Genomic DNA, 21,782 nt, shown 5'->3' with positions numbered 1-21,782 from the left:
TTGCGCGTGAATGAATGAATTATGTATTTACCTTAACGTAAAAGCTATATTTGGTGATGTTCATACAAATGTTGTACATATATACATATCTATCTATGCATGTATTATTATCTTTTATGTACAACACAATAATCATGTCTAATTACCCTTGTATGAGAATGCTTTTTATGTAGGCATATCTAACAAAACAGCACACACCCACAACACCGAAAAACATGAAAATATTCTGACTGCAGCCATGTAGAATGAAAAGTTAAACGTGAAGAGACAAAGCGCCAGACAAGGTGAGCAGACAAAACCTATCGAAATAGGAGATACCATACGCATCCATATGTATGTAGGTGGGGAGGAAAGAGAGAGCCCATCACTCAAGATAAAACAACCACCTTCAATGCAATGCAATGAAAGCCGAACGAATTGTGCTTACCTGTGTGAGGTAAAAATATACATATGTATGTATGTATGTAGCCTACCAACTCTTCAGACCAACTAATTAATATACCTTCTCGCTCTAACTTTACCCTGGTGAGTGTGTGTGTGTGTGTGTGCGGTTGGTAAATGAGCAGCAATTTTGCGCTCGCAAGTAAACCACTCACTCAATCTGCATGATCGCCGTAAAATGCAGGTGTATATGTGTGGCTACACTACCTGTGGTGAGCAATCGTGCTGCTTTGGGTTTTGGTAAATTGAGCGAAAATGAGATCATTGGATTAGACATGGAGACCAACAATGGACGCAGAAGAAGAACCGTAACAAACAAATACTTTCACACAAAACACCATTCGGTCACTCAACTTACATACACACATCCTAAATTCATATTTATGTTAGCGGAGTTGTTGCTTTCTTTCGTGATGACCGGTGTGCGGATCTCACCGATCGCGCAATGCGTGTGTGTGTGCTTGCGGATGTGTGTGTGGGTAACTTAGTCATCAACAATAGTCGGTTGGCCTGGCCGGTAGAGTCACACATAACATCGTTAACGTCATCATAGTCAGTCGTTGTTAACGTTGTTGTTGTTGTTGGTGTTATTGTTGCTCCGCGGTAGTCGTTGTCGTCGTGGTCGTCGTCGTTGCTATGTATTGTCGTTGTCAGTGTGACGGCGAAGAAAAGTTACGGTCGCCGTTTATGGCTACGGTTCGATCAGTCTGATTCAACAGTTTGTGCCGTAAGGAAGTGTGCACTACTGAACGGAAGTCACTTGAGACTTGAGTTACACAAGTTATTCAAACATACCTACTGTATAAACGCTGAATAAGAACAAGCTACGCGCGAAGCCTAACGTAATAAATTAACAAAGAAAGAAACAGTATGGAGTTGTAGGCGAAGTGACAAAGTTCAAATGTAATAAAAACCGCAAAATAACGTCAGTAGGTAGTTCGTCGAAATAATTTTGATTGGACTTGAGTATCATTAAAAATTTAAGCAAATTAAAAATTTGTGAATACATATTTAAATGATGCGATGAGAAGACTGATAAATAAAATTTAAAGGAATTTAAATCAAAGTACATACATACATGCATGCGTACGTGGTAAAGTGTCACGTAAAGTAGAACAAAAAAATCGAATTTGTCAAAAAATTAATTTGAATAAAAAAAAAAGTGTTAAAGTCAATCGGCGAAAGTAAACGCATACATAAATTAAAAACCACTTTGTTGCCGGCCACCGTTGCGCGTTCCGTGCGTGGACATCGAAATTAACACATTCTTGTGAAATTGGCTAACTCAAAAGATTTGCAACTCAAAACAATAACAAATAAAATATTTAATACTAATATCTACTTATTGTTGTTGCCGCCATTTGAAGTGAAGTGTACATATGTACATACATACCTACACAGTGTAATCGCACAACAAACAATTGGCTAAGTGACTTATTGCAGGCATATTGCCATCGACGCGATCGATACTGGCTGTAATAATCGTAACAGCAAATCATCGGTCGGCGTGATTAATTGCGTACGAACAGCTGAGCGAGCAGCCGTACAATTAAACAACTCACGTGGATAAGCTCAGTGGGATTTCATCGAATTTACTTGGATTAGTATGCGGTGTGTGTATTGCTTTTGATTTGCTTACATTTTAATTTACCTTATTTTAGGGCCGTTTTCTGAAGTACATAATCTTTAACTTTAAAGCTCACTTTATATTTAAAGTTTGGATTAAAAAAACGACCGTACGTTTCTTAGTTGTAAACCAATTTAAAACCGATAATAAAATGCTTTACTTTACACACAATCATACATTTTAATGCAACAACCTTTTAATAGATATAAAGTGAGCTTTAAAGTTACAGTTTACTTAAGAAAACGGCCCTTAGTGTCGTAAGAATACTTTTTAAGCTTTGGGTATAGGAGATAGAATACTTTTGTTTAATATTTAACTGGAAAGTACTCAATCCGAATTACTAATGTTTTCAAGTGCTTTAGAGTCACTTTAGCCTGAAGTAGCAGTTGACGTTTTATTTTTGGCTATGAGCGTATTTTTTTATCAACTGATTATTAGGTGATTTTATAGGCAAATAGGTATGTTTGTATGTGTATAAGCCAAGTACAATATAACGCACGTTTTTCTTTGATGACATATCTTTTTACCAATTCAGCGGTTTGTCACTGATAAGCAGCTGTATCTATTAATTAGGTGCGTATAGCAAGTCATTAGCCTTTGTGAAGTGGAGTTTCCCCCAAAATAAAGTTAATCAAAATTTCTCTTATGGTATGGAAATTAAATGCTGAAGTACATATCGATGGCTGAGAGGAAGATCTCTATGTATCTTAGCAGCCGGTTCGAAAATGGGCTATCTCAGCAAAATTTTTAAAGGACGCCCTATTACAGAATTTGTTTGAAGAGCGCTTTATCTCAGAGCTTGGTTGAATAACGCCCTGTATCAGCAAATGGTTCAAGAACGCGTGTGAATGTGAATTCATTATATCGGCAGCTAAGTTCATCAACCAATTTCTAAAGTAAGGTGTTCTTGAGCCATTTTCTGAGATAGGGCTGACGATATGCAGTAGTCAAAGTATGGAGATCAAAAGGATTTGCTATTTATAAACCCATTGAAGTTGAGGGAAAATTGTTATTAAAATAAATTATGTACATAGAAAAATTAAATATGTAGAGATGTTAAATATGAAACCTAACAAAATCGAATTAAATAAAAAATTAACAGGAAAAAATGAAGGAATGAAATAATTATAAGTTATGTTCACTTAAAAAAATTTACGAAAAAAAATAAATTTAAATACATACATTAGAAGAAAAAAAATAAATAAAACTTAAAATAATTTAAAAAAAAATCATATATGTAGATAAAAATAAATGAATGAATTATAAAAAAAAATAAATAAAAAGCGTTAAACCCTAATGGAATAGAAAAAATAGAATTAAGTACATAAAATGAAATAAAATAAATTAAAGTACCATTTTGACCCAACTTTGCTCGATGTGCATACATATTTATCCTTTTTAAAGTTTTCAAGGTTGAGGTATGAAATGCGGGTTATCTGGATAGCTTTAAAGGGAATATTTCGCAAATAAATTAAAAAAGATTTGGCTTTTTATAGCTTATAAAATAAGTAAATGTTTTACACTAAAAATTAGGTGGCAACGCTGTTTAAAAAAATACGTTGTAATGAAGAATACATATCTTGAGCGTACATACAAAAAGGTGGCAACCCTATTGAAAAATATCTGTTAATTGGGGATTTCTAAAATAGCTACCATTTGATACCTAAATTATGATGTTTTATTTAATTTGTGACTGATTTCAAATAGGTGGCAACCTTATACGAGGATTCTCGGAGATAATACCTATTGTCATCCATAGTTACATATAAAAAAGGCAAAATCTTTATGCATAAAATTCTGGTGTAATTCTTTTCGTATATTTCTTTTCCAAATTACTCACGTCATGGATATAGGCTACAGCTGGATACAGTTTTGGTGGCGCTAGTTGAGATATTTGGAAAATTTGTACATATGTAGTTATGACCCAATTTAGTTTATATTCGGAACATATTTACATGCATTAGGGTGCCTCCCAGTACAAAAAGTTGCGGTTATAAAATTTATTATAGCTTAAAACTCCCGCCAAAATAGCTCGAAAAATATTAAGATTTACATGAGCTTGACATCGAAAAATAGAGTTTTTTTTTATATATATAAATTAAATTATTTATATATATATTTTAAATCATTCCAGAAAATAGAAGATATTAAGCTAAAATGGTCTGAATACAAATTTTATCCACGTTAGCAAAATGAAGAGATTTTTCGAGGTATTTCCAAATCGTCCATCTCACGTAAATCTGAAGATATTTCTGAAGTGGTTCGGTAGAAATCTTAAAAAATAAAAAAAATGTACGGTGCGATATTCAAATGACGAGGAGTGTATGCTCTCAGCCTGTCAGCCGTTGTTAGAAAAAATATTTTCCTTACTTTTGTAGACCTTTTGCGCCCTAAGGCACATCCCTGGGTGTTTGAGAATAAAAATATCTTTTTGCATAATTTCAAAGTTTTTCTCTAGATTCTATTTGATTTTTTATATTCAGAAAAAATGTTAGAAGGTAAAACGGGAAACAAATATTATTACACAAAATGTTTGCGATTGAGGATACCGAGTTCGAGTTATGCATATTTGTTACTCGATCTTTCCATTTGGATGTGGCTGGGCTTGAGATATTGCGAAAAATCCCATTAATGCCGTAAACGAGCGGAGCCAGTTAAAGTGCATCAAGTAAAATATGTACATATGTACCTACTTATAAGCGGGTTTTTCGTGTCGTCTAACAAAAAGCCGAAAAAGCAAACTGTGTACATATATAAGGCGTCCTTTTCTTTTCCACCAATTTTCTTCAAGTTCAGATTTGAACTTGGTTAACATTTGTACAATGGCTTAAATGGTATCTAATCAAATCGGTTTCTATCAATAAAATTTTGAAATTTGTATCCATTGAATTAAGCTTATATTAAAAAAAAAATTTAACATAAGCACTCAGTTATCCTAGGTACCGTTTAAGAAAAAAAAAATAGTTTTCAGAGGAATAATTAAATTTAATTTCCTTTCATCAAAAAATTTCAAACATCTGCACTAGTCCACTTGGAAATCGTCGGATAGTGAAAAACTCCAACCATGACCTAGTTATGTAATGCCTGAATACAGGAGGTAGCGTTACCTGAGAATCGGCTGAACTTGTAGAACTATGTGTTTCTTAATAGTAGGCAAATATTTGCACTCACAAAATTACGGTAACGTCGAAGAATTGTACACGTAGTAAGTAAGAAGTTATTTTGTTCAAGAATTTTTTGTGTGATCGTTAATACTTACTATTTTCATGGTTAGATATTGATATTTTTATAATGTTAAAGTGTTAAAAAGGATTTAAATTTTTTTTTATGCAAAATTTTTCTCTGAGTGGGGGCATGTGAAATTTTTTTTTTTTTCTTTGAACATTATGAATCAAAACAACTCGAGGAAAATATCTAAGGAACACACAAAAACCCCTTTTTATCAATCTACTTGCTTAGAAACAAATGATTTTCATTCAAATCTAGCTTTGTACAAAAGTCTATAGATTATAATCAATAATTAAATATCGACGAAAGTTCTTTGACACTTGAAAACAGTTGTTACTTAAATTAATTTGTAACAGTTTAAAAAAATTAAGAGCGTTTGAAAGAAATTCCCAGATAGGTCACTTGAACTGTTACAAAGTTTTTTTTAAGTGTTCTTTATAAGCGTAAAAAAGTCAGATACGGCATGAGATGACACCCATGATTGCTAACCTTTTAAATCTAACCCCAAAATAGATCCCTTCTCTTCAAGGACAAGTTTGCAATTATAGCTGCTCTAAGCCCCATTTTAATGTTGAATAAGTAGGTAATATTTTCTATATCCATTTCAGTATTTTGCTTAACAAACAGCAAGTAAGAAGCTTAATGTCTTATTATTGTGTACATGGGCGTAGTCAGGTAAGGGCCGGGGCCCGCCCCCCATAACTTCCAAGTTTTCCATATATAAGTATATGAAAAATAGTACCCTGAAATGCCAGCTTAATAGTGTCGAGGCCCCTCCTAAAATCCATTCCGGCTACGCGCATGATTATGTATTATTATGATTCTATCTATACACCTCTGCTTATCATCGCTTATCGCCTCAGCTGTTCAATGAGTTAACTTTTCAAGTAATTTTGTTTTGTTTCCATGACATAATTGCCGAAAAATGACTGGACTACATCGATTGCAATTAATCAATTTTAATTTTCTTTATTATTTTTTTGGTAGCAAAGAGAAAAGCAAAACGTCCGCCCAAATCAAGTGGTTAGAGGTGCGTGCTGTCACCCGATAGGAGCCAGATTCGATTCCTAGCATCAGCAACATTCAAAAACGTTTTTCCCTCTTAGCTTCCGCCATCGGCAAGCAATGACACACCGCCGGCTTTATTTCTGTCATTAAAAAGTTTCTCATAAAATCCACTTGCGGTGGGGAGGTTGTGTTACCACATCAAGTCGCTTAATACAAATTGGAGGATAAGCTCGGCCAAACACTTAACGAAAATGTTAACGCCAAACATTTTTTTATTTATTTATACAGAAGAGCATGCGGAAATATTAGCTGGCCTTTTTTTGATAAGATTTCCAAAAAAAAAAATATTAAGGTTGTTGACTTTTACGGTGTGATGATATTTATGAGTAATTTTACGTATCTATTGATGATAAAAGCAACTTATGGTATGAATAATGCCAATTTCAAAGGTTGTTTCTTAGACTTTAAACTCAAAAGTTTTTGGGTACGAATCGATATTATTTTTTTTTTTATTTCTAGTTAATGTTATACTTGCTGACTGCGCAGATTTCATGAAAGAGCAAAAATCATTTTGCTTTGCATTTGGTAAAGCAGTCAATTGTGAGCTGTGACATGACCTGCAAGCGTTTTTCTTCAGCTTTGTTCTACTAGTTTTTTCCGTTGGAATTTTTTTATAAAAAAAAATTTTTTTTGGATATAAATTTTTTTATTTGAAAATATGCATGCATACATACTTTAAATAAAAGAGGCGTTTTTAATATAAAAATCAAATTAAAAATTTATTTTAAAATTTTTATAGTTTTACTTTAAATACGCAAATTCTAGCAAATTCGTACAAAAACATCTGCAAACTAACGTTAATATTAAGTATAATTATTATTTTCTAATTAAAAATACAACCATACCTAAGTACGGTTTCACATAACCCGGTATCTGGTTAACCGGAATGTGTGAAACGACACTTATATTTTAAAAAATTTCATAAAATTATTCATATGTACATACATCGTAGTTCACCTCAATTAAAACCCAAACACTTATCAATAATTTCCCCTCCCTTTTTTCTCTACACCCCTCAGGTGGTTGCAAATCACTTGCAACCAATAAAACCAGCAAAACGGCGAACCAAAGCGAATTTTTACACACCAAAACGCGCCCACGCCTGCAATATAGCGTGCGGTCACCAACAAATAAAACAACAAAAATAACAGCTGTAAGAAGCACACAAATACTACACACACGCACAAAGAAAAATCTCAGCAGTCGGAGTAGTAGTAGCCGTCGCATCCTCACACATAATCTCATTTTGTTTATAATGACTTTACTAACAGTATTCACAAGTGCCGTTGCGGCGCCCACCACCTCAGCAACAACAAAAACAGCAGAAGCAGCAGCAGCAGCTCATTACACCACACAGCATACAGTAACTGCTGCAGTACCGGTGACAGCAACATCAACAAAAGCTGCTGCAACAACAACCTCGCTAAAAAAAACCTCCCAAAATACGATCGATGTGAGCAGCGGCATTGTCTATACGGCGTTGCAGGCACCCCTTGAGGGTTCGCGCCTGCGCAAGCGACATAGTAAACGTCATAGTAATTGGTATGATTTTATTAATTTCAATGAGAATACCACCGAATTGGAATGGGTGAATCCGTGTGGTGGCTTCTATGTGCCGTCGGCGACGGAGAACGTACGCACCAAGCGACGGAAGCATCCAAAGCAGGTGGGTTAAGTTGGAAAACGATTTAAAACTTTTTATTATTTAGTGTAACTAATATTCATTTGAATAAATAGTTTTAATATTATCTATCTATGCATTTGATAATTTTTATCATTATTATGTTTTTTTTTTGAATTTTCAGATTTTCAACATGCTCAAAAAGTCAGCTGGCAATGAGTATAAAATGTTGAAAGCCGGCCAACAGGATATTGATATAAGCAATATACAAATTTGGTCGCTGCACAATAAGACTTATAAATTTCTGCCAAAATTGAAGAGCAATTCAACGGTAAGTTAGCAATTCTTGTTGTAACGAAGTTTTCGAGATAATTCTCGCTTGTTTTTTTTTTTTAGTAGAGTAAGTTTCTCTATCATATTCTTATGCACATTTGTATGCATTTTTGAATGTGTGTACGCATTAGGATGATTCGAAAACGCATGTGAAAAAGTAAAGTCGGAATTTTAATGCTCTCATCCCCTAGGATTGTTCTATATCGAAAAAACTTTACCTCCGTTTTTTATTTTAAAATAAAAAAAAAACGTTTAGAGGCCGGTCAAAGCGCTTTTTCCAAAGTTTTCCATGTATTTTATATGGGGAGTAACAAGTTTTTGTAGAAATGGTATAGAAATCTTGAAAATCAATATTTTTCGATTGGAAAACTTAGCTTTTCTTAAGAAGACTTCCAATAACAATACCCAGCTGTTTAATTAAACAATTTTCTATTATTGGCTATTTTTTATAGAATAGTTAATACTAGGAAACGAAGCTTTCCGATCGAAAAATGTTAATTTTAAAGAATTCTATACCATTTCTACGAAAACTTATTTTTCCCCATTTAAAATATATGGAAAACTTTTAGCCATCTCTAAATATTTTGTGATTTATGTGATGGTATAGAACAATCCTAGGGGGTGAGAGCATTCAAATTCCGACTTTCCGATTTCTGTACCACCCTGGTACGATGTATACGTAATACGAAAATTAATTTGGCTTTTCCGTTAATATGACGCTAATCAACATGTACATATGTATGCAAATATGTGGCTATGTGTAATAGCAAAAAAAAAACAAAGAAAACCCAAAAACGTTACTCATGCTTCGTTTACAAGTACATTGAAAAAAATTTCTTAAAAACTTACTTATGCGCATATAAATTTAACAAGAATATGTCAAGAAGGCTTGCATTATTTTAGAACCTTTAATTTGTGGACATGCATACAAATTCCAAAGAAAGCTTTGATAATTTTTTCCTATGGGTTTGATCGTGACTGAATTAAATACTTTTCTAACGGACTTAGGAATTTAATGGAAGCTTTAATGCGATGATGGACATCAGCTTGCTCGCGGACAAAGCTCCTCCAAACCTTTTTTTGCCCGCGAGCAGGCCGGTTCTGCTCAAGGGGTTTGAAAAGCTTTAGAAAATTTAAAACAAATAATGGAAATAGTGGGGTAGATGACGTTCGGCGAAACATCGGGCAGCAAAGTGAAGAAAGTATTTTCTTGCACAGAAACCACTTCGATAAAAATAGCCTATGAGGACCACAAGTTTTGAATCTCGGTTATTTTTGTTTTACTTTTTCAAAAAGCTCAACTCTTTTCGATAAAAAGCTTTACAGAAACACCCAAAAGGGAACGCTTGGACAGAAACTTTAAAGCTTTCTGAAAGCTTTGTATATTCGTGATAAGAGCGAAAGCTCACTGTTATCGCCAAACAACTTATGAAGTTTCCAGCTTTAATCGATCTTGTTTTAATTTTCTAAGAAGATAAAAAGTTTAGAGCAGCGACAAACCAAAGATATTTGTAAGCTTAATACAGACTAGGTATGTATGATCCAGTGTTCGCCAGATAGAGCTTTTAATCTTTGATCGTCTGTATCACTGATGCTCAAAACAGCGCCCGCGGGCGGAACTCTTCACAGCTCTCTGTAGGTTTCATTGTATGAACACAGAGTAAAAGCTCTCTCTGAGCATCACTAGTCTACATCAGAGTAAAAGCTCTCTCTGGACATCATTGGTCTATAACAGTGATGTCCGAAGAGAGCTTTTACTCTGCGCGCGTCCATATAAAACCTACAGACAGCTTTGAAGGGTTCCCACCGCGGGCGCTCATTTGAGCATCAACGGTCTATATAGGTATAATATTAAAAGCTTTAAAAAGCTTGTTGGACATGTTTATAATGACCGATGGTCGAATAATTTCTATACAAGCTTCAAAAGGTATTGCAAGAATTATTAGTGTTAATTTAAATCATATAAAAGCTTAAAAAAGAAAAAGTATTTATCGGCGCTTAATTCTGTAGACAAGTACTACATTTTTAGCTTCAGTAAGCATCAGAGGACATATTGAAGAGAATCGAATCGATCATGTCTTCTTTTATCAATGATTAGTCTTTAATCTTTTTAAAGCTTTCGAAATTTTGTTTGTGAAAATGTGAGCTTAGCAGAAGTATATTTAAGACCCAAATAAATGAAATCGTAGTTGACGAATTCAGAGGCACGCGTATCAAGCTTTTCTCTTTAGATAGTCGCAGAGGAAAAGCTCGCCCTGACCAACATTAGATCAGTGATGCTGAAAACAGCGCCCGCGTGCTTAACTCTTTAAACTCTCTCCGCCCATCGCTACATTGGATGGATTGCTTCAAACCTTAAAATTTATTAGTGAAAGCTCAAGAAATGTTTGGTAGGTGGAAGTTTAAAAGCTTACTAGGTATTCATTCCCATTCTGTTTTTAAAATGTTTTGAAATATTTCAAGTAAGCTTCGCTTTCATATTCATGTATTGCAGTAAATAAATAAATACTATTGGTACGAAAGAATTCAAGTTAACGCAATAATTGTTTCCAGTGCTACAATTAGGTTTGTCCGAAAGGCTGCTAGCGTAAGCAATAAAGAATTTTGTTTGCATTAGTTTCAAACACTTTGTCATTTGTGTGTAACTAGTCATCAATTCTTTAACCGTTTCGCTTCGTTGGCGAAGATTTCATGTTTCACATGTACTACTCGCTGGTACTTACATATGTACGTACATAAATAAATGACAGCTATTTTATATATTTTTTTTAATTTGTTGATATCAATACTGGTATGAGTAAGACAAAAATTTTAATAGATAAATAAAAAGTTTTGAACATTAATCACACAATTTTCACGTTGCTGCTTGTGCACTTGTAGTCACATTTTGAAAGGGAGAGGCGCACTTATTGAAAGGGCGCAAAAAGCTTTCTCTCAACATTTTTTTGTTTAGTCATCGTGAAACGATAGCAAATCTTAAACCGGTCCCATAAAATAGTTAGTAGACTTAATTGGTGCAATAATATAATAAATATTTTATACTTGCAAGTTAGTAAATTTCATTCATTCATCGCTACTGAATGTTATCTTATCAAATGCAGGCCTTTAAAGAATGCGCTTATGTCTGCGCGTTGGTTAAATAAAAAACTTGCGTAACTACTTACATACGTACATATGTATGTATTTTTAGATATAGTAAAGGCAGACAAGTGCAATCCGATCGCCAACAGCTGATGACTGATATGTATATTTACTACGTACATACATACATATGCACTTATAAACATACATACATACATACATACATACATTGTTTGTGCATGATCAGCCGGCCTATTGCTCATAAATGACAAAAAATAGAATATATGACTTCACAAACTGCCAATTGCCTTTGTTATATGGATAACAATCCAATTACATATGTATGTATGTATGTATGTATGTATGTAAGTAAATACATTGTACCATTTACATATGTACGTACATCCATACGCATATTGGCCGGAAAGTTTAGACACGTCTATTAAGAAAGCGAATGGCAAAGCTTTTTGTGTTTTGATTTTTAATGTTTTTTCCTGGCGTGATTCATACTAGGTCTGGCGTGCGTCTATGTTTACATATGTACATTAGGGTCGCACAAAATATTTTGTACAGCCAACTAACAGAATTGAAGAATATTGAAAATGACATCCGCATGTTTTATTCCTTTAGCATTTTAGCAATGCCGTCGGAATTTGAAGTTCTCCATATTCACTAAACGATTTTAAAAATACATCTATAGTTTTTAATAAATAAAAAAAATTGCGGTCTTCTTATTTCCGATTTTCATCAATTCAGGCCGTTGGCAGCAGAAAACTTCCCAAAAGTTGATTTTCCAGTGCATTTTAGGACCATCCTAATGCACAAACATGCATATGTACATATGAAAGTATAAAAATAAGTGGCCGCAAATCAATGAGATAAACGATTAATAACAGCAAGTGAAAAAATAAATAAATTAAAAACAAAACGATTATGAAATAAGTAAAAACCATATAGTGGTAGCAGAAAGCGTAAAGCAAGTGAGTAAATCAACAAAAAACAGAACAAATACGAAGACGATATACAGTAGTTGGGCATGGAAATAGATTGACTGTGAATTTGAAAAGTTTTGTCAGGCGAAGGTTAATAGAGAGATTTTTTATAGAGTAAATAAAGTAATTGCTTACAAAATTGAAGGTACAAAATTTGTATTTACGAGCTTTATAAAGAAATATCAAGCCGCAAATTTAGAATATTATGTGATCACAATATAAGTTTGTTAGTTTATATCAGTGCTGGCAAAAGAGAGCCTTTACTCTATGGACGTCCATATAAAATATTTAGAAAACTTGAAAAGGCACTGCACGGTCGAGAAAGCTGATGCCAAAAAGCCGGTCTTTGACTTAAACTTTAATCATAGGCATCTCGAGCTTATTCTATGTAAGATAGTGCTTGACTGTACACCTGCCAAAAGCATTTTTAAGCTTTCGCTAACACAAATGCATCTTGTAGTAAGCCATTTATTTATTTGATTTAGTATTATATATTTATGAAAAGCTTCATCTAGACAAGCTTTCAAGCTTTCATGAAAGTAGCAAGGTATGCCTGAAAATCCAAAAAAGCTTTCTACATAATATCACAAACTCAAAACGGTTTTACATTTTTATAATTAAAAAAAGGACGTAGATAGACTAATTAGCGGGTGCATATGTAACCAAATTCTTCAATCTCAAAATGATTGCCGAATATGGAATTAAAATTTACATATGTATTATAAGCTTCGATGGCTTAAAGTTAACTCAAAAACCTACTGACCGTGCTAATTCGAAAAAATGCTATAAGTGGATAAAAAGTGCTTACCTTTTATATTGCAAATTAAAAAAAAAATAGTTTAATAAGAATAGCAAACTTATGTAAGAGTTTTCTTAAAAGTTTTCAGTAAATTTATCCAAATAATTCGAGATTTCCAAAAACCTATGCTCGAGCACCAGAGCTGTCTAGAACTTACACACCGAAAACTTCGCATCATTTACGGCAATGCCAGTCGCAACTTGAACATATACTATGAGAGTAGCTTTTAAAGCTTTTTGACAGTTTTGTAAGAACTTACTTTTACTTTCGTAAATGATTTGTGCTGTGATAGTTTTTATAGTTCTAGGTGTGGGAGAGTTTTGAAAGCTTATATAATTTAAGCAATACAAATTTTGGCTTCCGGTGTTAGCTACAGAATTAAAAGTTTAATAGCTAAATGCTTAGCTTCAAATTTGTGAAAGCTGTGCTTTGATTTTGTGAAAGCTACCACGCGAAGAAAAAAATGTGTTAGTTTTTTTTTGAAAGTGGCTTTTACTTGGCGAATAAAATCAGTTTAGCTTTAATAATAGCTTTCAATAGCTAAAATTGGGAAAAATTAACTTTTCGGGACTAAGAACTAAAAGCTTCCCTGCCTGTTAAGAACTAATGGAACTCGTGAAACTTAAACATTTTTTTTTTAATTATATACATTTTAATTCAGTTACGATAAATAATATCACGCACTTTGTACACTTTATAAAGATTTTTTATGGACGCACCTAAAGTCAAGGTCTTCACTGGTTGTCGCCGATGAATATGTAAGATACATATGAACGCGCAAAGGGCATAAGCTCTCGTTGGACAACGATGTTTAATATTCTGAGATAAAGTTTTTTGCTTATAGAACAGTAGTTGGCCGCTTCAGAGGCACGCGTGTCAAAGCTATTAAAGCTCTCTGCAAAATGACTCAGAAACATTAAATAGGGAAACCCTGAAAAGTTAATAAATGAGAAATAGAACTACAATCATTTCTTGCCATATTTTTGAGATACCGAAAGCTTTTCTAATCTTTAAATAATATTTGAAGCAATTGTAAACGGATTATATAATTAAAAAGTTAGAATTTTCAGCTTTGAAAACCATTCAGTATAATGCGACACATTTGCAGGTCAGGTGCTTAGAAAATCCGCTGCAAAAACAAAAAAAAAACAACACAAAACAGCATTAATTTCCAAGTATTAAATATCGATGATTTTGGCTTTTACCAAATATCAGGTAGGCTTATAAAGTTGCCACTCTAAGCCGACTTTGACAGCGTGTTGATTGTGTTCAGCTACTTATCAACGTCACGTACGACATTAGGCAGTTTATGAAGTGTCAATATATCTTCGAGTATGCACATTAAATTTTATTTATAAAAGCAGCTGACTGAGTAGTTGTCCAATTAGCTAAATGAGCGGGTGAAAGAGTGTGTGAATGTGCGCGCGATTTTAATTATCGTTTTATAGCTAAAAAGCTTCTTTTTTTACTTAAATGGTAATAAACGATTGCTGTCGACACGATCGAATGACCTATAAATACAATGTACATATATATATATCTGCGATTGAAATTTTGAGTGTGTGAGGAGGGAGCGGTTGTGATGTGAAACGAACGCGCTGGCCTACGCGGGTGTTGAGCATTTTTTACTATACATACGCTCACCGCTGCTATAAAACGCGCGCTCAGCGCTTTTCAGTGCTCAGTATTAAATTATTTTGATTTGGGGTAGGTCGGGGTTGTATACGTGTCGCATACACAAATATATGAATTTTTGTATAAATAAACTGAGGAGAAGTTACTCGTATGTGGCTATTTAGAATTTTTTCGTGCCGGAAATTCGTTTTTATTATTTTTTCATATTTTTGTTAAACATTTAATCTTTCTAAAACTTTTACTCATAAAAATCACATTTATTTCCGCTTCAATTTTAGATCGCTTTAAAACGCTGGTATCGTAACATACAATCGTATGTCGCTTCGTTCGCTTACCTGCGACGCGTTCAACGTGCCTGGGATATGGCTAAATTGCAACGTGAAAATAGCACTGCACGCGAACTGAAAATGTTGCTATTCAGCGCGCGGCGTATGCTTTGCGAATTGGAGACAGCTATCAATGGCACCATGCCAACACCGCGAGCGCTGCGCGGCAACCGTCTACCACATGTGACGCGTAATCAAATGAATAAGCGCTTAAAGCTCTATACAAAGCGCCGTGCCGAACGCTATCCGACAATCTTACAGGAAGCCAATAGCATCGATTTGATGTGGGTTAAATATTATTATTATGATTTTTTGGAAACAATGTGGAAGGTGTTGCGTCAGAAGACGAAGCGCCGTGGTCAAGTCGCATTGGCGCAACATCCAAAAGCGTACAACGAGGTGGAGAAGCATTTTGGCAGCATTGCGGCGGCGATGACGCGGCATGAGGCGGCGGCACCAAGTGGCAGCGTAGATGGCAGCAGCGAAAGTATGGAAAAGCGCGCTAATGGCGGGCGGATGGCGCAACTAAAGCGCGGCAGTGCAAGTAGTAGTAAAGGTGCTAGTCACCGAAGAGTTACTGCGGCGAGCAGTGCTGGGGGTGGTGGTGGCGGCGGTGGTAGCAGAAGGCGGCCGGCGCATGCGCGCACCAATAGGCGGTGAGCAACAGCAGTGTGCGTAGCAGGAAGATAAGAGTTTTATTTCTCTTATTTTTATTATTCTTATTAGATATTGTTTTTTTAACTGAGTCTCAGCAATTTTTCGCTTTCATACAAAAATATGCTACTTAATTTCGTGAAGGGGGTTACATAGTTTAAATTAGTTTATTCGTAGAGTAAAGTGTTATTAGGAATTTAGCTCACTCTATCGCCAGTGTTTAGTGCTTGCATACTGTTAAGGCGAAACAATTAAGTAGATATTTTTTTATTTTTTATTTTTTTTAAATGCATGTAAAACATATATATATCTAGTATACGTACACACGCCCTCACTCTTACTGATAGATTAGACGCAAACTATTAAGTACAACTACAACTATTCACTAAACGTAAGCAAGAAAAGTAAACAAAAACGCTGCATTTAATTAGGAATTGCATACACGTAGCAACAAAAAAAACAAAAGCATTACATAATCTAAGCAACAACTCGTCAGCTACATATTTATTTATTACATTCCGCATCATAAAAAGCTAAAGCTAAAGCGCAGCGCGTCAAACAGTTTACATACAAGCGCGCAAGTTCAAGTTCAGTGCCGTAAAAACAACAACAACAAAGCGCTGCAAATTCAGCAAAAGCAAAGCAAAAATTAATGAAAAATCTAAAAAAAAAAAACAAATAAACACATTTACATTTTTTGTTATTCAGTATGTTTACAAACGCGCTGCATTCAATTTTCCTTTCGTTTCCATTTTCATTTCGATTTCCATTTGCATTTGCATTTTTCACTTTCAATTTCATGCAAAACTAGTATAGAAACAAAGCAAAAACAACAACAAAAACTTAAATAAACACAAATTAATAGTTGTAGCATTCTAGTCAACACATCAAGCAGTCTCGATTACTCTGATAACGGAGCAGGTACATATGTACACACCCACCATATACATATACACACGCACACATGCACATGACATTTTGACTCGTCTTTTACACCCCGTAAACACCTAAAAAAAAACTTGATTTGTTCCTATTTTTTACTACATACATACATGTGTGTATGTGTTGTATGTTTCTGTAATCACATGAAAAGGTGCGCAAATATACATACATACATACATACCAACAAAATAAATAAATATACATGCAAGCATGTGTATGAGCTTCAGAAGCTTTATAAGCACGTGAGCAGAGGCAAGGCACGGGTGTGGTAAGAAATTGCAATTATGAAAAGGCGGAGAAGAATTTATTTCAATAGGTGCAGAAAACGATTTTTTGTACATTATTATGCGAAACAAAAAAAAATTTGTTCATGTTTTCAAAAAAGTTTAGACATTTTTCCATATATTTCCCCATATTTCAACAACATTTAAGAAAATTGCCGGGTCATAAATATTAATAAATGTAAAAAAATAAAATTTTTAAAATTATTTTTAATAAAAAATTTTTTACAATTTTTCAAAGCAAATCAAAATTATCAAGATTAAAAAAAAAATAGAAAAACTTGCTTGTAACAATTTTTAAAAAACTTAGAAATACATCTTTGTGAACTTTTTTGAAAGTATTTGTCCGGGAATTAGTTTCAAAATTACTTTTATGTAAGCTTTTTGAAAAATCTACTTTTTATTTTGCCAAAGAAAAAATATAAACTAATAAATTTTTAGAAAATTTGAATTACAATTTTTTAATATTTTAATATCTCTATAATTAAAAAAAAAACTGCTTATAAAACCGGTCAGTTTTATAAAATTTTTGTAAAACAATAATTTTTTAATTTTTGGTAATATTTTTCTTTTCTTTTTCTTGGACTAGTATCTTTAAAACCGATCTTTGTCAGATTTTCAAAATACATGTTTTTAATAAAAAATTCACTATTTATCAAAAAAAGGTATAAGCAAATAAATTTTTTGGACAAATTTTGAAAACAGTTTCCTTTTTATCACAAAAAAAAATTATTTAACCTTTTTTGGACACTATATATTTTTTTCTAATTCCTGGAAGAGTATTTTGAAACCATTTTTTGTCAGCTTTTTGTAAGACTTAAAAATTCTTTATCTATTTTATTGCAGTGTTGACATTCTAGAAAAAGGCATTAAATTAGTTTCTAAATTTTTCAGAATACTTTTGAAAACATAACTTCTTTTTTTTGGAAAAAATTTTAAAATTAAATTGGTAAACTTTTTTGAAAATGTGTCTTTAAATCTGTTGTTAAAATTTTTGTTTTTGAGTTTATAAAATTATTATTTTTTTTTGGCAATTTCCAAAAAAGTGAAAGTAGATTTCTTTAAACTTTTTTTACCCCACGAGCGCCTCTGCTCATAAAGTTTATATCTAGCACACACATACTTATGTGTATGTATGTATGTATATGATGTATGTATACTTGTAAAAATTGAGAGTCAAAATCGATCAAAAAATATTGCACTGAAAAGACTACAAACGAAAAGCACGCGAGCGTGTTTACGAGTACTCGTTTTTAAACCTTAGGCTCTCTCTCTCTCATTCTATGTTTCTCTCTAAAAAAGTTATTTAATTTATTTCTTACATTTTAGCATACATATAAGAAAAAAAATTAAAAAAAAAACTTTTGATATGCATAACGTGTGTAAATTTAAGCTATTTATTATTGCAATAAAGAACAAAACTTTTATTACAAATAAACACAATCAAAATAGTAATAAAATTCATAAAGTCAAGTGCTCATTTGCATTTGCTTTTGCGCTGTGATATTGTACTTTTTGTATAGAATTAAGAGACATTTATAAATAACGCATGTATGTACATATGTACGTTTGTACACGTTTAGAGAAATGAAATCAATCAAATCAAAGCAAATATGTAGGTTTGTGCAAAAAATAGTATTACTTAAAATTAATATTTTCTTAAGCAAAAAAGGCATTTTTGTACGAGTACTCTAGTTTTAAGCGTATTTAAAAAATTGTAAATTCATTAAGAAAATTACTGCATGTTCCAATTGAAAACTGCGAACTAAGTGAAATATTTGAAAAATAAAATTCATAAAATTCACAAAATAAAAACTTGTGTTTGTATTTAAATGAGGCGGAATTTTTAACTATCTTTTTTTTCGCTAAAGAGGTATTTAGCATTGGAAGAGTTAGTATATGTTACAGATTAACTACGCTCACGTTTAATGTGTTGCATCTATCCATTGCGGGATCTATCCATTGCGGGATTTGAGCCAATTGTTCATGCCAAGTGCGGACAGGTCCTTCTAATCTCGGCCCTTCCAGCGCAATCGTTGTATTTTTTAACTTAACTATGTCCACGTTGTTAAAAAGCTCGTACAGTTCATCATTCCATCTTCTTCGGTACTCGTCGCCCACGCACTCAGAGCCATAGATCTTGCGTAGAATATGTAGTTCTCTCGAAAGCCCCAAAAAAGTTGTCAACTTTGTTAGACATCGTCCATATTTCTGTGCTATTTAAAAGCACGGGAATGATGAGAGATTCTTCTTTGTCTACCAATCCCAAAGTAGCACCTGTGGGCTAGAGTTGTTCGTCGCTTGATTTCCAGTCTGACATTATTGATGGTGTTTATACTGGATCCTAAGTAAACAAAGTCCTCCACTATTTCAAAGATATGACTCCAAACAAAGACGCCCGTCCCAGTTCGCGAAGAATTTTTATGCGTTGCCGGGAGGTACTTTGTTTTGTCCTCGTTCGCCGCTAAACGTACTTCTTTAGCTTATTTTTCTAAGCTGGAAATGGCGTTGCGATTCAGATTGGAAGCTCTTATGCCGCTTTCCAGCATCAGATTTAAAAAGTCGCACGAGAGTGTCTACAACCTTGTTTGGTCTCAAACGGCGCGGAGAGGTAATTCTCAATTTGGACGAAGATGAAAATTGTTCTCAACGTCACTCTACATAAACGTAACAATTTTGTGGGGATCCCAAATTTGAACATGGTCTGGTCAATGGTGGACTTACCAGGTCTGTAGCCACACTGATAAGGCCCAATCAGTTTGTTCGTGAAGACCTTCAGTATTTCACACAGTATCGTCGACTGGACATTGTATACAATATTAAGATGGCTTATCCGGTAATAATTGGCACAAACGGCGGGATCGCCCTTCTTGTGGATTGGGCAAAGCATACTGAGATTCCAACGTTCGGGCATGTATTCTTCAGACAAAACTCTGCTTTATAGCTACTACATGTGCCCGACCAGCTCTTAGCCGCCGGCTTTGAACAGCTTAGGCCGTATACCGTCCGCTCGGGAAGACCTTGTTGTTTTTAAGTCGCCTTATTGCTGTTCTCACCTCGTCCGGGTCAAGTAGAGAAACGCGAGCTTCGTCTCTATACATTACTTCGGGTTCTTCTTCATAAGATGCGTCACCTACGCAGCCATTCAGAAGCGTTCAGAAAACTTTCCTCCATATCTCAAGTGTCATCTCTGGAACAACCAGCCCCGGTCTTGGTACATACATATACATACAGTGACTCAAAAAGTTTGAGAGTCGAGTTGATTTTCTTCAAATGTTCGTAATATTTTTCGAGCTAAATGCACTTCATTAGACTAAGATAAAATAAGAAATTGAAATTTTGATGAAAATTTGTCGGATTTTCCCAAATTGTGTACAAAGTTTGAAGCTGTGATTTATATGGTTTTAGCTAAGGATTAGACGCTATTTTTATATAAAAATAACAAAAAATGTAGCTGGAAAAATATTACGCATATTAAAAAAAAAACAACACGCGGTCATTTCTTTGAGTCACTGTAAATCTGTACTATACACATTATTGATGAATTAAGTTGAATTTGATTTTTAAAAAGGTGGCAACCACCGTACGTGTAATTGAAAAAAATGTATAAAATAAAAATCCACAGGAGAAGCTCTTTAAAAACATCGTCCCACCTGAATATTTTAACAGATTTTGCAACTAAATAATATGTACATACATACGTACGTACAATGTACGAGTAGGTTGGAGATGATACTGCAAGCCTTCCTTTAATCTATTTGCGTTTTTAGCACGTGAGTTTAATTAAAATAATTGAAACTATTTATTATAGACAAATCAGAAAAAAAAACATTATTCAATAGGAATGCTCATTAAGTACAAATAAGTTTAAATCGTGCATAATAAAAAAATTCATGCAGGCAATCTACTTCGCATTCGTTTATGCCTCTTATTAATTTATTTATTTACTTAGGTACTACCTATGTATATTTAAAGAACAATAATACCAACATTCACGTGTTCGTAATGCAAATACATAAATATAATTAATAGCGGTACTTTGAAATGCCATTTGCTCAAAGCAAGCCCCGCTCCATGGCTATCCTGCAGTAAAATTTAGAGACAGTCTGTTAAAGCGCTAGTTCCGCCCTATACATTTCAGAACTTTCGCTGAACTAGTGCAAAATGGCTGCAGAAAGGGACAGTTGAAACTTTTGGTGTGCTAGTTGCGCTCTGTTGAGAAGTAAATGCACAAATTCTCACTTCTCCTACAATACTACAATAGCTCAGCAGGAAGACCTCCGACTCTAACATCGTTGGTCGCGAGTTCAAATCGCGGTGGAGGCAGTTGTGATTTTCAGATTTAATAAATTTAAATTGTTGAGGGCCGCTAAAAAATTGAAGAGAAAATGATCCAATTTAATATAAATGAAATAAAAAAATTAAATAAAATGCAATCTGTAAAAGAACAGAATAAATTAAAAAATATAAAAAAAATCGAATAATCCAATTTTTTTCATAAAAAAACTTTTTGTCGCAGATCTGTCCAAAATGGGAACAGTTCAGAAAAGAAAAATATGCAGTAATCTAGTTTTGAAATTTTTTCTCATAAAAAACTTATTGTCCCAGAACTGTCGAAAATAGCACCAGTTCAGAACTAGTTCGAAAGTTCTGCAGAGGTGGCAATTTCCACTTCGTAGGACATCGCCATGTAAAAAGAGACAGTTGAAAGCATTGCGTTGGGATAGATCGAGAACCAGTACCGCCTCTTAAAG

General features: G+C 33.8%; 1 protein-coding gene across 1 annotated transcript; it reads left to right on the top strand.

The window, feature by feature from the left end:
* Positions 1-1,559: 1,559 nt before the first annotated feature.
* On the top strand, positions 1,560-15,685 carry LOC118734602 (the record flags this gene model as incomplete). The annotated part of the gene is given in 4 exon segments (XM_036464307.1): positions 1,560-2,052; positions 7,384-8,030; positions 8,170-8,316; positions 15,104-15,685. Coding segments are annotated over 3 exon segments (1,140 nt in total), but the record flags the coding sequence as incomplete, so codon positions are not given.
* Between the last annotated feature and the right edge of the window lie 6,097 nt (positions 15,686-21,782).

Source organism: Rhagoletis pomonella, unplaced genomic scaffold, assembly GCF_013731165.1.
Source record: "Rhagoletis pomonella isolate Grant_MI unplaced genomic scaffold, Rhpom_1.0 Rhpom_scaffold_00002, whole genome shotgun sequence".
In the NCBI taxonomy this organism is placed as follows: domain Eukaryota; kingdom Metazoa; phylum Arthropoda; class Insecta; order Diptera; family Tephritidae; genus Rhagoletis; species Rhagoletis pomonella.
Note: the sequence above shows the minus strand (reverse complement) of the source record. Positions and strands in the feature narration are given on the sequence as shown.